This window comes from Ochotona curzoniae, unplaced genomic scaffold, assembly GCF_017591425.1.
Source record: "Ochotona curzoniae isolate NIBS_2020 unplaced genomic scaffold, NIBS_Ocur_1.0 scaffold_461, whole genome shotgun sequence".
NCBI classification, from domain to species: domain Eukaryota; kingdom Metazoa; phylum Chordata; class Mammalia; order Lagomorpha; family Ochotonidae; genus Ochotona; species Ochotona curzoniae.
Window position 1 is genome coordinate 12,055,944 of NW_024467120.1, and position 11,941 is coordinate 12,067,884.

General features: G+C 48.4%; 1 protein-coding gene, 1 long non-coding RNA gene and 1 other non-coding gene across 3 annotated transcripts; 2 read left to right on the forward strand and 1 right to left on the reverse strand.

Annotated features, from left to right (window-relative positions):
• Positions 1 to 537: 537 nt before the first annotated feature.
• On the forward strand, positions 538 to 8,246 carry LOC121147705 (butyrophilin subfamily 1 member A1-like). The gene is made up of 7 exons (XM_040967612.1): positions 538 to 644; positions 861 to 1,208; positions 3,520 to 3,801; positions 5,209 to 5,358; positions 5,862 to 5,882; positions 5,972 to 5,998; positions 6,387 to 8,246. The coding sequence occupies exons 1-7, from the start codon at positions 569 to 571 to the stop codon at positions 7,058 to 7,060; spliced, it is 1,578 nt and encodes a 525-aa protein (XP_040823546.1). The 5' UTR covers positions 538 to 568; the 3' UTR covers positions 7,061 to 8,246.
• LOC121147706 lies at positions 2,618 to 8,989 on the reverse strand. Its single transcript, XR_005882467.1, has 3 exons — positions 8,924 to 8,989; positions 3,587 to 3,764; positions 2,618 to 2,656 (listed from the first exon to the last, which is right to left on the reverse strand). It is a non-coding gene; the product is annotated as an uncharacterized LOC121147706 (long non-coding RNA).
• Positions 8,990 to 9,386: 397 nt separating this feature from the next.
• TRNAL-CAG lies at positions 9,387 to 9,469 on the forward strand. The gene has a single exon. It is a non-coding gene; the product is annotated as a tRNA-Leu (tRNA).
• Positions 9,470 to 11,941: the final 2,472 nt, after the last annotated feature.

Consider the following 11,941-nt stretch of genomic DNA (forward strand, 5'->3'; position numbering starts at 1 on the left):
CAGCCAGCTGGTGCGCGCCCTTGGGAGGGTGGGTAGCCAGCAGAGCAGGGTGGGCCCCTCCTTGCCTTCCTCCTGACCTCCAAGCTTTCTGATTACTCTTCAGCTACCCTTTCTTGCTTATCTTCTGCCATTTTTGTTTCTTTATTTTGTCTCATTTCCTTGTTTCCCATCTTTGTTTCCATGGCCTTCATCTTCTTTTATTGCTAAAAGCAAATGTTAAATTATTGTATTTAGAATAGGCGGTTATTTTTTCAGCATAGTGGTTCTAAGATTTATTCATTTTCACGCCACCCAGTAATGGTAAAACGCCTCTCTTCTCGGACTTCTTTTTGGGGGTTTCAGGGCCTAGCTTGTTGATTAACTTTAGGGAATGGGTTGGTGCTGATGTCATCATGGGCTGAAAAATCTCCACTGGGGAGCAGGCGGACGAGGATGTAAGACTGGAGGAATTGTGAGAAGGAGTGCGGAGAATAGGGGTCCCTGCAGAACCCACAGTGACCCCTACGCATGCCTCCCCTAGGCTGGAGCTCCTGAGGGACTGTGTGCTGCTGGCCCAGAGTGCAGGGAGATGGCCGTTTCCCCCAGCACCCTCCCCAGGTGTCTGCTCACCCTCATCCTCCTGCTGCTGCCCATCCTGGATGCAGGTGAGTCTCCTCTCAGGACTGCAGAGCTGGGCGTCTCCCTGCATGTAAGTGGTCCTCTTCTGTTCTCCCCATGCATGAGTATTCAGAATCTCTCATGTGGTCACTGGCATGAGAGTTAGTACAGGGACTTGGCAGCAAGCACAGGGGCTGTGTCATCCGCATGTCCTGCCTGAATCTACTCAGGGTTGCTTTTGTTTGTTTAATCATCTTTGGCAGCTCCCACGAAAGCCTTCAGCCCTCTGGAGCCCATCCTAGCCGTGGTGGGTGGCGACGCAGAGTTGCCCTGCCACCTGTCCGTGAACATGAGCGCCGAGCAGGTGGAGCTGCGGTGGTTCCGACATACCTTCTCGCCTGCCGTGCTGGTGTACCAGGCCGGACGTGACCTGGAGGACGAGCAGATGCCCGAGTACCGCGGGAGGGCCACGTTGGTGCCGGAGGAGCTCGCCGAGGGGATCGCGGCTTTGAGGATCCGAGGCGTCAGGGCCTCCGACGACGGCGAGTACCGGTGTGTCTTCAGAGAGGACTCCAGCTACCAGGAGGCCGCCGTGCGCCTGAGCGTGACCGGTGAGTGCACAGAGGGCTTCGACCTCCTCTGGAGCCTTCCATGTTCTGTTTCCCTTTGTTACAGTTACCTTGGAAACCATCAGATGGAGGGGTTGGCAGGCCTGGACTAGACCAGTGGACAGGAGGTTAAGGGCAGGGCATAGCCTATGCTATAGAGCTTTACTTCAATGATCTCCCACCATCTCCCGCAATCCCAGATGGAGCACTCCCCTGAGGAAATAGTTAAACAATTATAAGATGTGGCTGGGTAGCATTCTTCCAAAAGAATACAGCTTTAGTTTACTTAAAAAAAGTCCCTGAACGGAGTGTCTAAGTTATGTCTGTTTCACCATCACTGAGGCTGATGGCAAGCACCCCTCAATCTTTGAAGCTCCTGTAGGGATTATGTAGCTAATAGTCTGCACCCATCTAGAAAAAAAAAAAAATCCTTATTTGTTTCGCTTTTTTTTCCTTCAAGCCAAAATTCAGGTTGAAATGGTAAAGAAAGTGGTTAGCATTTAGCGAGGAAAATATGCCCCAGGACCTGCCTTTCTCACGTGAGAGTGGCTGGCTTTAAATCCTCTTTTTTTTTTTTTTTAAAAGATTTTATTTTTATTATTTTTTTTATTGGAAAGGCGGATGTACAGAGAGGAGAGACAGAGAGGAAGATCTTCCGTCCGATGATTCACTCCCCAAGTGAGCGCAACGGGTCGATACTATGCCGATCCGAAACCAGGAGCCTCTTCCGGGTCTCCCACGCGGGTGCAGGGTCCCAAAGCTTTGGGCCGTCCTCGACTGCCTTCCCGGGCCACAGGCAGGGAGCTGGAAGGGAAGCGGGGCTGCCGGGATTAGAAGTGGCGCCCATATGGGATCCCGGGCGTGCAAGGCGAGGACCTTTAACCACTTGCGCCACCGCGCCGGGCCCTTAAATCCTCTTTTAAGCAGCTTTTTCTACCTCAAAACTGGAGAAACATTTATCCAGCAAGGCTTGGGAACAATGAAGCAAAATTTTATAAGTGGAATATATGAGAAATTGCCTTGGTCAATTGTATACTTGTGTTACTTCTGTGACTTTGAATAAGCTAAAAATGCATAATATGTAAGTAGATTCCTTGTACGTATTCAGAGACAAAGTTTGAAAAAATAATTGCATATTTGGATCTCCACAACAGTGCCCCCTGTGGCAGGATCGTTTATAACTCATATTTTCATGAAAAATCTATCAAACACATAAAAACCTAGAGGTTTTTAAGACTTATTTATTTTTATTGGAAAGTCAGATACAGAGAGGAGGAGAGACAGAGAGGAAGATCTTCTGTCTGATGATTCACTCCCCAAGTGACCACAACGGCTGGAGATCTGCTGATCTGAAGCCTGGAGCCAGGAGCTTCTTCCAGATCTCCCAAGCAGATACATGGTCCCAAGGCTTTGGGTTGTCCTCTACTGCTTTCCCAGGCCACAATAGGGAGCTGAATGGGAAGCAGTGTTGCCAGAATTAGAACCAGCGCCTATATGGGATCCCAGCGCATTCAAGGCGAGGATTTTAGCCACTAGGCTATCATGCTGGGCCCAAAGCCTAGAGATTTGATGACATCAAGCTGCTGTTGCCTTTTATAAATGGCAGGTGCCTTTGAAATCTGATGAAAATGATAGCTCTTTTCATGTAGAGAGTATTATAGTCACCTGTACAAACTTGAAATATGAATGTAGACCAGTGTCTGCATACATGTGGTTTTCTAAGGTTGAACAGACAGAAAAAAACAGCAGTGCTGCTGCTCTGTGTTAGGGTTTACGGGACAAGGGAACATCGGTTGAAACCCTTAACAAAATCCTTGAGCCAGCATCACGTTCAAAGGGAAACTGAATTGTTGACTAGTCTCAGGGCACAGAACAAAACAGAATGAAGATGCCTATTGTTTCTTGCCTCTCAATGATACTCCTTCTCTGTCCATGTTCGAATACTCAGTTTTCGTTCTCCTTCTCCCCCCGCAGAGACTTTTCATAACCACAAAGCTCTCTCCCAGTTCTGAAGCCCTGGCCTCCTTCACTAACCTGCCTGTAAGCCATTGGTCTTCCTGTTCCTGCTGGCTAAGTAATCACCCCCATGTCTGCTCATTTCTGCCTTAATTTCAAAGGCTAGACTGCAGTAAGGAATGACTCTCTGCAAAGATAGCTGAAATTCCTTGCACTGATGCTCCATTACCTTAAGTGGTTTGTTATGGACATGAATCCCACCCATTCCCAATCGACTTGCACCATCTCTCTTCTTTCTCAAACCCTGTAGCTCTATGGGCGTACACTAGAGTATTAAGGACAGAATCTCTCCCATCAGCTCTAGGCTCTGATCCTCATATCCATATGGAAATTCAAGACAGTGGAGAGATCCGCCTGGAGTGTACCTCAGCGGGCTGGTACCCAGAGCCCCAGATGGAGTGGAGAACATCCCAGGGAGAGAAACTTGCATCTGCATCAGAGTCCATGAATGCTGATGAAGAAGGCCTGTTCACAGTGGCTGCCTCGATGGTCATCAGAGACATCTCCCTGAGGAACATATCCTGTTGCATCCGGAACTCCCTTCTGGACCAGGAGAAAGAAGCAGGGATTGCTGTACCAGGTCAGTGCACGCACTGCTGCTTCCCGTGCTACACTGCCTGGGACAACTGTCCAGAAAGAACCCCATCGCACAGCTGCCTACTTTTCCCTCCTCGGTCCTTTTCCTGCTGACTGGAGAGAATCTTACCAAATTCATTAGAAAAGTAAAGATTCTGAAGGCATAAATTCAACATATTTACCATCAAAACCTCAGGTTTTCCTTTTTAGGAGAGTCAGAGATACAGAAGTTTCTCTTCATTTTTTAAAATTTATTTTTATTAGAATAGCAGATTTGCAGAGAGGAGGTATAAATTGAAAGGTCTTCCATGGGCCTGGCACGGTGGCCTAGTGGCTAAAGTCCTCGCCTTGAACACACTGTTCAAGGGATCCCATATGGGAGCCAGTTCTAATCCCAGTGGCCCCGCTTCCTATCCAGCTCCTTGTGGCCTGGGAAAGCAGCCAAGGATGGCCCAAAGCCTTGGGACTCTGCACTTATGTAGGGGATCCTGGGAAGATTCTGGCTCCTGGCTTCGGACAGGCTCAGGTCTGGCCATTGCAGCTACTTGGGGAGTGAGTCATTGGACAGAAGATCTTCCTCTCTGTCTCTCTTCCTCTCTGTATATCTGACTTTGCAATAAAAATAAATGTTTTTTTTAAAAAAAAGTGAAAAATCTTCCATCTGTTGATTTACTCCCCAAATGGCCTCAATGGCTATAGCTGAGCCTTTCTGAACCCAGGAGCCAGGAGTTTCTACATGGTCTCCCACATTTGTGCAGGGTCCCAAAGCTTTGGGCCATCCTCCACTGCTTTCCCAACCATAAGCAGCAAGCTGGATGGGAAGTGGAGCAGCTGTGACATGAACTGGTTTCCATATGGGATCCCTGTGCATGAAAGGCAAGGATTTACTGAACTGTTATTGTACTGTGCCCCAGAAGTTTTACCCCTTGGAATATTTCTAGTCCAGAGCCTTTGCTCTTTAAATAAACAAAGTTCCTTTATTTAGTTTCACTATTTCCATTCCTCCCCCAGTCCCATCCTCACTCCATGCTGGAGCACTGTCTTGATTCCGAGCCCTCAAGGAAGCAAATCCTCACATTGTTCAGGCAGGAAGCTTTCCTTGTTCTTTGGTCAATGAATCCTATTTTGTCACACACAGAAGTCTCTTTTCCTCGTTACCTTTTGGCTCCCATTCTGCATTGGCAAAGACAAATTTCTATAGTGACATGAATTGGCCCATTATAGTCTTTATTTTACGCGTACAATCCCCAAGGGACTGCATCCCCCCCTCACCCCCGCTCACTCCTGTTCAGAGTTAAATGTTTCTGCACACAGTAACTTTGGAGTGACTGCTTTTGCCATGGGAGAGGTGGCACGGCTGGACTGGCTTTGAGTTTCTCAGTAAAGTTCCTCTCTGTGCATTTTGTTTTAGCTCGCTTCTTCCCAAGGCTGCCTCTCTGGGTGGTGGCTGTTGCTGTTGTTCTGATAATCCTAGGACTTCTCACTCTCATGTCCATGTTTTTCATCTGGAGATTATACAAAGAAAGAGCCCAAGAGAGAAAGAAGGCATTCGGCTCTAAAGGTAAGTCATGGACTCCACAAGGGCTACCTGCCAGGAGTGCTTGTGAGGGGAGCTGACGCCAAGTGCTGCAGAATGGCCTCTAACAGAAAGATATTTGACTATAGAACTCGGTAACTTGAGTAGGCTTCTGATGGCCCTGAAATCACAGACACCCAACGTGAAAGAACAAAAGTGTGGGTCACAGAGTCAAACAAGCTCTAATTGAGAAGTCAGATTTGGGGCCTGGTTTCCATCTCCTCCCAGGTGCTGTCCCCACCTCTAACTCCAATTCCCAGTCATGATCATGCTATCAAAGATCTGATCCAACTCCAGGGGGAACTTCCTGTATATTTCCTAGGAAACAGAACAAAACCCAATTCTTATTTTGGATTTCTTGATAACCGTGAATTATGCAATCATGAAGTAAACCATCTCTGCTTTGCATGTGTCTTCCACACCAGCTTTGTTCTTGCCCTCACATTCACAAGAAAAAGCCACTGAATGATTTTTTGTTTGTTTTCCAGAGAAACTCCTGGAGGAACTCAGTAAGTTCTGTCTTCTTGTTGCTATTTCTGTCACAAGGTTTTCTGTCTTACTGCATAACCTGTCAGTGACAATCTCTCTTTCATTGCAGAATGGAAAAAGGCCACACTGCATGCAGGTCAGTGGCTGTGAATTCTCAAGGGCTCTGGGTTTCTGTGTCCAACTGTATGCCATATGGATATGAGAACACTAGCAGATATGAAAACACTTCAGTGAGCAGACAGTGGAGGGGGCACCAAGGGCCTTGGCACTTTCCTAGAGGCACACAGAGGATCCTTGCAGGTGGCCCAGAGACAGGCGCTCCTAAGAGAGCCCCCTCAGGGACAGTTGGCCCTTATATCCCCCACAGCTGCCCATTAGGGATGGGCCAGGGAAATGGAGACCTCTGAGCAGCAGCCCCTGGCCTCGGGAGACCCTCAACTCCAAGAACATACTTCATCTCCGTGGAAGAAGGGACTGGCCCCGTCACCTTCACTTATAGTCACACCAGCTTTCTTTCTCCCCAGTGGATGTGACTCTGGATCCAGACACAGCCCACCCGCACCTCTTCCTGTATGAAGATTCAAAATCTGTACGGTTGGAAGACTCACGTCAGAAACTACCCGAAAAGGCAGAGCGATTTGATTCCTGGCCCTGTGTGCTGGGCCGTGAAGCCTTCACCTCGGGCAGGCACTACTGGGAGGTAGAGGTGGGGGACAGGACCGACTGGGCCATTGGCGTGTGCAGGGAGAACGTGGTCAAGAAAGGATTTGACCCCATGACGCCTGAGAATGGCTTCTGGGCTGTAGAACTGTATGGAAATGGGTACTGGGCCCTCACCCCGCTCCGGACTCCTCTCCCATTGGGAGGCCCCCCTCGCAAAGTTGGAATTTTCCTGGACTATGATGCAGGTGACATTTCCTTCTACAACATGGCTGATGGCTCCCACATCTATACTTTCCCCAACGTCTCCCTCTCTGGTCCCGTCCGGCCCTTCTTTTGCCTGTGGTCCTGTGGTAAAAAGCCCCTGACCATCTGCTCCACTGCTGGTGGGCCTGAGGAGGTCCCAGTGATCACTGAGGCCCAGGGGCTCTCTAAAGATATCCCATTGTCCCCCATGGGGGAGGACACTGCCTCGGGGGACACAGACACTCTCCATTCTAAACTAATCCCTGCCCAAGCCAGCCAAGGGGCACCTTAAGGAATGGTCCAACTTAGCTCAGTTTCTTTGCTCAAACCTTCTTCTCCATCACCCTGAGTCTACCTGTGTCAACCACGCCTTGCTTTTCTTGTTGGGCAGCAATGAATTTGTCTTGGGATGGTTATGCTGGCTTTTGTTGATGCTGCTGCTACATGGAGTAGGGAGAAGGACCAACTTGCTTCTGTACCAATTTTCCTAACACGGATGGGTGACTCTTAAACTATTATTAGTATCTTCCTGTCACGTATGGTTAGAAACCACAGGGAAGGGTTTTGGGATAAATTCAAAGGATAGATACCTTTAGATTCAAGGTGGGGTTAGGTTGACATGGGGTTATGGCAGAAATGTTTTGGTATCCAGAATAAGGGTATATGAATGGATGCATTTTGGGCAAATCCAAAGGATTCTGGGGAAGGATGGTTTCAGGTTGAAATTCCTTAAAAGAGCCCTAAGGGAATATCAGAACAGAGCCAAGAGATGTGAGCCCAGGCCACCAATGTTCCCCTAGCATACCCCTGAAGTTTGTAGACCTAGCTCTTAATTTCTCTAAACCACATCCTGTGAAAGTGAGGAAGCTGACCCCGCTTATATGGCAGCTGAGCCGGGGGTAGAAGAGCAGACATGAACAGGTCAGTGGGCCCTGCAGAAAGTGTGATGGAGGAGACAGCTCCAAGTTATCTGCACGGTTGCACCTCAACCTCTGTGCCTCTCTCTGTCCCTAATGTTTTGCCGGGTCTGCAGATCAAGCTAACCTTACTTGGTTGATTCCATGAGTTTCAAATTCTCTTATTCTCTGTGCTCTAGCATAAGCCCTCTACTTAACAGATTTCTGCAGGAAGCATCCTATCAAGCCACTGACTCAGCCTCAGGCCCCTCCATCCTCTTCCAATTATGTAAACCCTCACACACCATCATTTGTCTTCCTCCCTGAACGGCCACCACCAGCTCCCTGCCCAGCTCTGCCATGTGCTGCACCTCCCCAGGGATCCCGGCACTGTGTCTCCATGCTCAGCACAGCTGGGTTCATTCCATCTGTTTATATTTGCCCTGAGTACTTTCCTGTATCTTAGTGGTTTGTCTCACTCCTGGACTGCAAGTTCACCCAGGTTCACACTTTCCACTGTGTGTCTTTTCAACTTCCAGGATAGCAGTTCCCATGGTCTGCACCTAATAAATGTGTCTGACTGCTGAAAGCAGCCTCTAAGCCTTGCTTTCTTTAAACACAACAAGCAGACCCGAACCCAAACGGGAAAGAACCTGCATGGAAATGTAACTGGCCAAAAAAGGTGTCCTTCTGCATGCTGCCTGAGGGCAGCAGGGAGGCACAGAATCAAGCCACCGAGGAAAAGGCCACACTGCCTGTGGTCGCCTACCCTACGCCCCTGTTTGTGTAAGGAGTCACCTCATCGCTACCATGATACACATAAATGGTCAATGGTCTAAGTACATGAAGCCAGCTCTTTAGATTAACAAGGAAGAAGAAGCATTGAGGAAAACTTTAATGGTAATCCTTGATAACCGGCGGCTGTGTTTCGAGCTTGCTCTTCCCGGACACGGTGGTTGAGTACCATGCTTTCTCTCTGCCCCCCCCGAAGGCCAGTCTGAATACCCACAGGTCAGCCCGCCCTGCTGTCCACAGGGACAGAATGCGACTCGCGGAAGGGTCACTACATTCTGCTTTTCATGAGTTAGCTACAAACCTACTCTTGTAAATTTTCGGTTTACACACACCTCAAGGAAAATCCTGACAGAAACTCAAGCATACTTTCTGAAGATGGCAATTCTGGGCCCCAGGCGTGTCTGTGGCCGCCATGCTCCCTGTACTCTAAGCCACAGATGGCCGTAATGCACTCCACTACCTACCTGCAGGAAAGAGGAAGGGGCCGGAAAGGGCGCGCGGGCACCGAGAGCGAGGAGCGAGGTGTTGATGCTCTTCAAACAGCGCGCGGCAGCTGCTGCGCCCTCGGTTTAGGTCCAAACAAGGTCAGGGATGTTCAGCCGGGCTTGCCATTGGTGGGCAGAGTCCCGTCTATCCGGTGACGTTTTTGGTTCCTGAGGCGCTTCCTTGTTCCGGGTGGAAATGTGAGTGACGTGGTGGATCTGAGTAATCCCAGGGCCGCCCGGGGCTGCAGGAGTCGCTGCGGTTCCGGCCGCCGGCGCTCCCCCAGTCTCTGCGGGCGCTCGCAGGCGCGTTTGCCTGGTCCTCCGCTGTCGCCGAGTGGCGGCTTAGCCTCAACCTAAGAATCCACTTAGGTCGGAAGAAAACAAGCGGCTGGCGTGGATACACTGACTGAAATAGGTTCCAAGCGGCACCACCACCCAGTTAGTCAGGATGGCCGAGCGGTCTAAGGCGCTGCGTTCAGGTCGCAGTCTCCCCTGGAGGCGTGGGTTCGAATCCCACTCCTGACAAGTCGCTTTTTCCTCCCAGGTTAAAAACACCACATTCAATCTATTTTTTTTTTCCCGGTTCGAAGCAACAGCTATACTTCTAAAACATTATTGATATCCACCCAGAGTCCCGGTGTGTGCATGCTCCAAGGGTTCTGCCCAAGTAGTTTGGATAGTTCCAAAATGCTGTCGATTTCGCTGATCCACGAATTTGGCAGCCCTCCCAATCCGTTGGCTGACATAGTCAACCTGAAGTCTCCCTTCAAACAGATCCTTGCTCTCATTGTTTGGCTGGGGTACTCGTCCAACTTGCTCTGTTCTTCTGCTATGGTGAATATCCGGTGGCGGTTCCACATCACTGGGTACTGGGACAGTTGGGAAGCTGGGTGTGGCTTCTCCCTTTATCTCTCCCCTTACACAGAAACAAGAATAACAAACTTGGAAATAATGATTTTACCCATTTATTCCTAACCCTCAAGCCTTTCTATTTTGATTAACTATGTAATAATTGTAAAAAAATTTTTTTAAATAAATAAATAAAAACATTAACGAACAACAACAAAAATGATTTTACGTTTAGAATAGCTCTAGTGTTCTCACAAAATAACTTGAAGGATGGTGATTGTTTAACTTATCTCCTCTCTCTATTTTTCTGTACTTTAATCTCCCCCTTTGGAAGGCAGTTAAATGAATGCAACTCTTCAGTAGCATTCATTCTTCTCACTGATATCTTCAAGAATCTCTCCTTCATTTTGTGTGTTTAAGCACTGTTTTTCCCTTTTTAATTTCTGTTCCTCACTCATTTGCCTCCCTCCTTCCCTCCATCACTGGAAAAGGCATGTATGTTTTGTAGAGCATGCACATGGTTTGAGAGCCTGTATTTTTAATGTACATAAATGTCTCTGTCACAGATCTAATTCTGTTGGTCCTTGATTGCTTTGGCACAGCTATGCTCTGTACACACCTAGAGTTTTGCTTTTGACTGAAGCTTAGAGATCTGCTGTGAGTTCACTTCAACCCCAACAACCAACTTTGCATTTCAGAACACAGAAGTTCTGGGTCAGCAACATCTCCAGGAATATCCGCCAAATTCAGGTTGGCAGATCTCTCAATTAGAACATTGTTTGTGGTTTGGAAGGCAGGAATGGCATCAAGATTCTGAATACTGACTATCGTACAACAAATCCACACTATATTTTGCTTTTGTAATCAGACATTAGATTGAATTCCTTTTTTCAAAAGGTATGGTAAGGAGGATATTCCTGTCAGCTGAGGTCTTTAATTCATTGGGGCTTTGCAGTACATTAGTTCAATATTAATTCCTGCTTTCCAAAATTTCCCAAAATGATAGCCACGTATACACAGAAAGAAAAGTGATTTTATGTATCCTAGAAATTAAATTTTGTCATTGTTAATAAGGCTGGCAAAGAGCAGAGTCTCTTCTTATTGCCCAAGTGGCCATATGTTTATTACACATCTACCCATCCCAATTTTAAGGTTAAGTATGACTTTGTCTCCATTTGAGCTCCAACAGTGTAAGGAAAATGGCAAGCAGAAGCACCTAGGGTGGCAAGTGCACTTAGAGAGCTTGGGAGGGGGCAGGTTGGTTCAGCTCAATCCTGGCAACTGGGCTCATCCTGGGCTCTGCCACTGAGAAGCTGGCAGTGATCTTGTAGGCAGGGAACTTGGCATTGTTGGGCCTGGGCACTCTCCTCTTTACAATTAGGAATTAAGTACACCTTGGTCAGAACCAAGATGTAGGGTGTTCATGGAGTGGTTAAAAGATGCCTGGCAAAAAGTGGAGTACTCACTTGTCTTAGGCAGGCTTCTCAGAGAAAGGGAATCAACAGTCTGCTTAGCAAGAGAGTTTGTAAGGAGCTGGCCGTGCTGTTATTGAGACTAGTAAGGCCTGCAACTTGTGGTCTACAAGTTGGAACCCCCTTCCAGGACCCCACCTCTCACCCCCCCCTCCCCTCCCTTCATCCCCCTCCTCACCTCTCACCCCCTCCCCACCTCTCACCTCCTTTCCAGCTCTCACCCCAATGTAAGGACTGATTCAGTCACCCCAAGACTGACCCTACCATCCTGGACTCAGTGCCACCTTGAATGCCCACTGACCCAGTGCTGCCTTAAGTCCCCTAGGTCTCGGTCCCCTTGAATACCTGGTTACCCAGCACTACCGTAAACCTCCTAGCTCTCAACCCCATTAAAACTCACTTGCCTAATTAAGCTTAGTGACCTTCAGGTTTGAACTGTGCACTTCACCAATCCCTTGTGAGGTGTATATCCCTGGTGTGGACCTACAGCTGCATCTGCCCGTCCCTGACTTGGCACTCCCCATACTCACCTCGAGGCTATAAAGGTACCTCTTCCCTTTGCTCTCTCTCTTGTTTTCTCCTGCTCTCTGTCTCTCAGCTCTTCTCTCTGCATTGCTTTTAGTCTTTCTCTCTCTCTTTGTGCTGTCTCTGCTCTGCTCTCTCTCTGCTCTGCTTT

Coding starts and splice junctions, on each gene's coding strand:
- LOC121147705 (XM_040967612.1), top strand. CDS start 569: ATGGCCGTTTCCCCCAGCACCCTCCCCAGGTGTCTGCTCACCCTCATC. Junction 3,802..5,208: donor AGCAGGGATTGCTGTACCAG/GTCAGTGCACGC, acceptor ATTTTGTTTTAG/CTCGCTTCTTCCCAAGGCTG. Junction 5,883..5,971: donor GAAACTCCTGGAGGAACTCA/GTAAGTTCTGTC, acceptor CTTTCATTGCAG/AATGGAAAAAGGCCACACTG.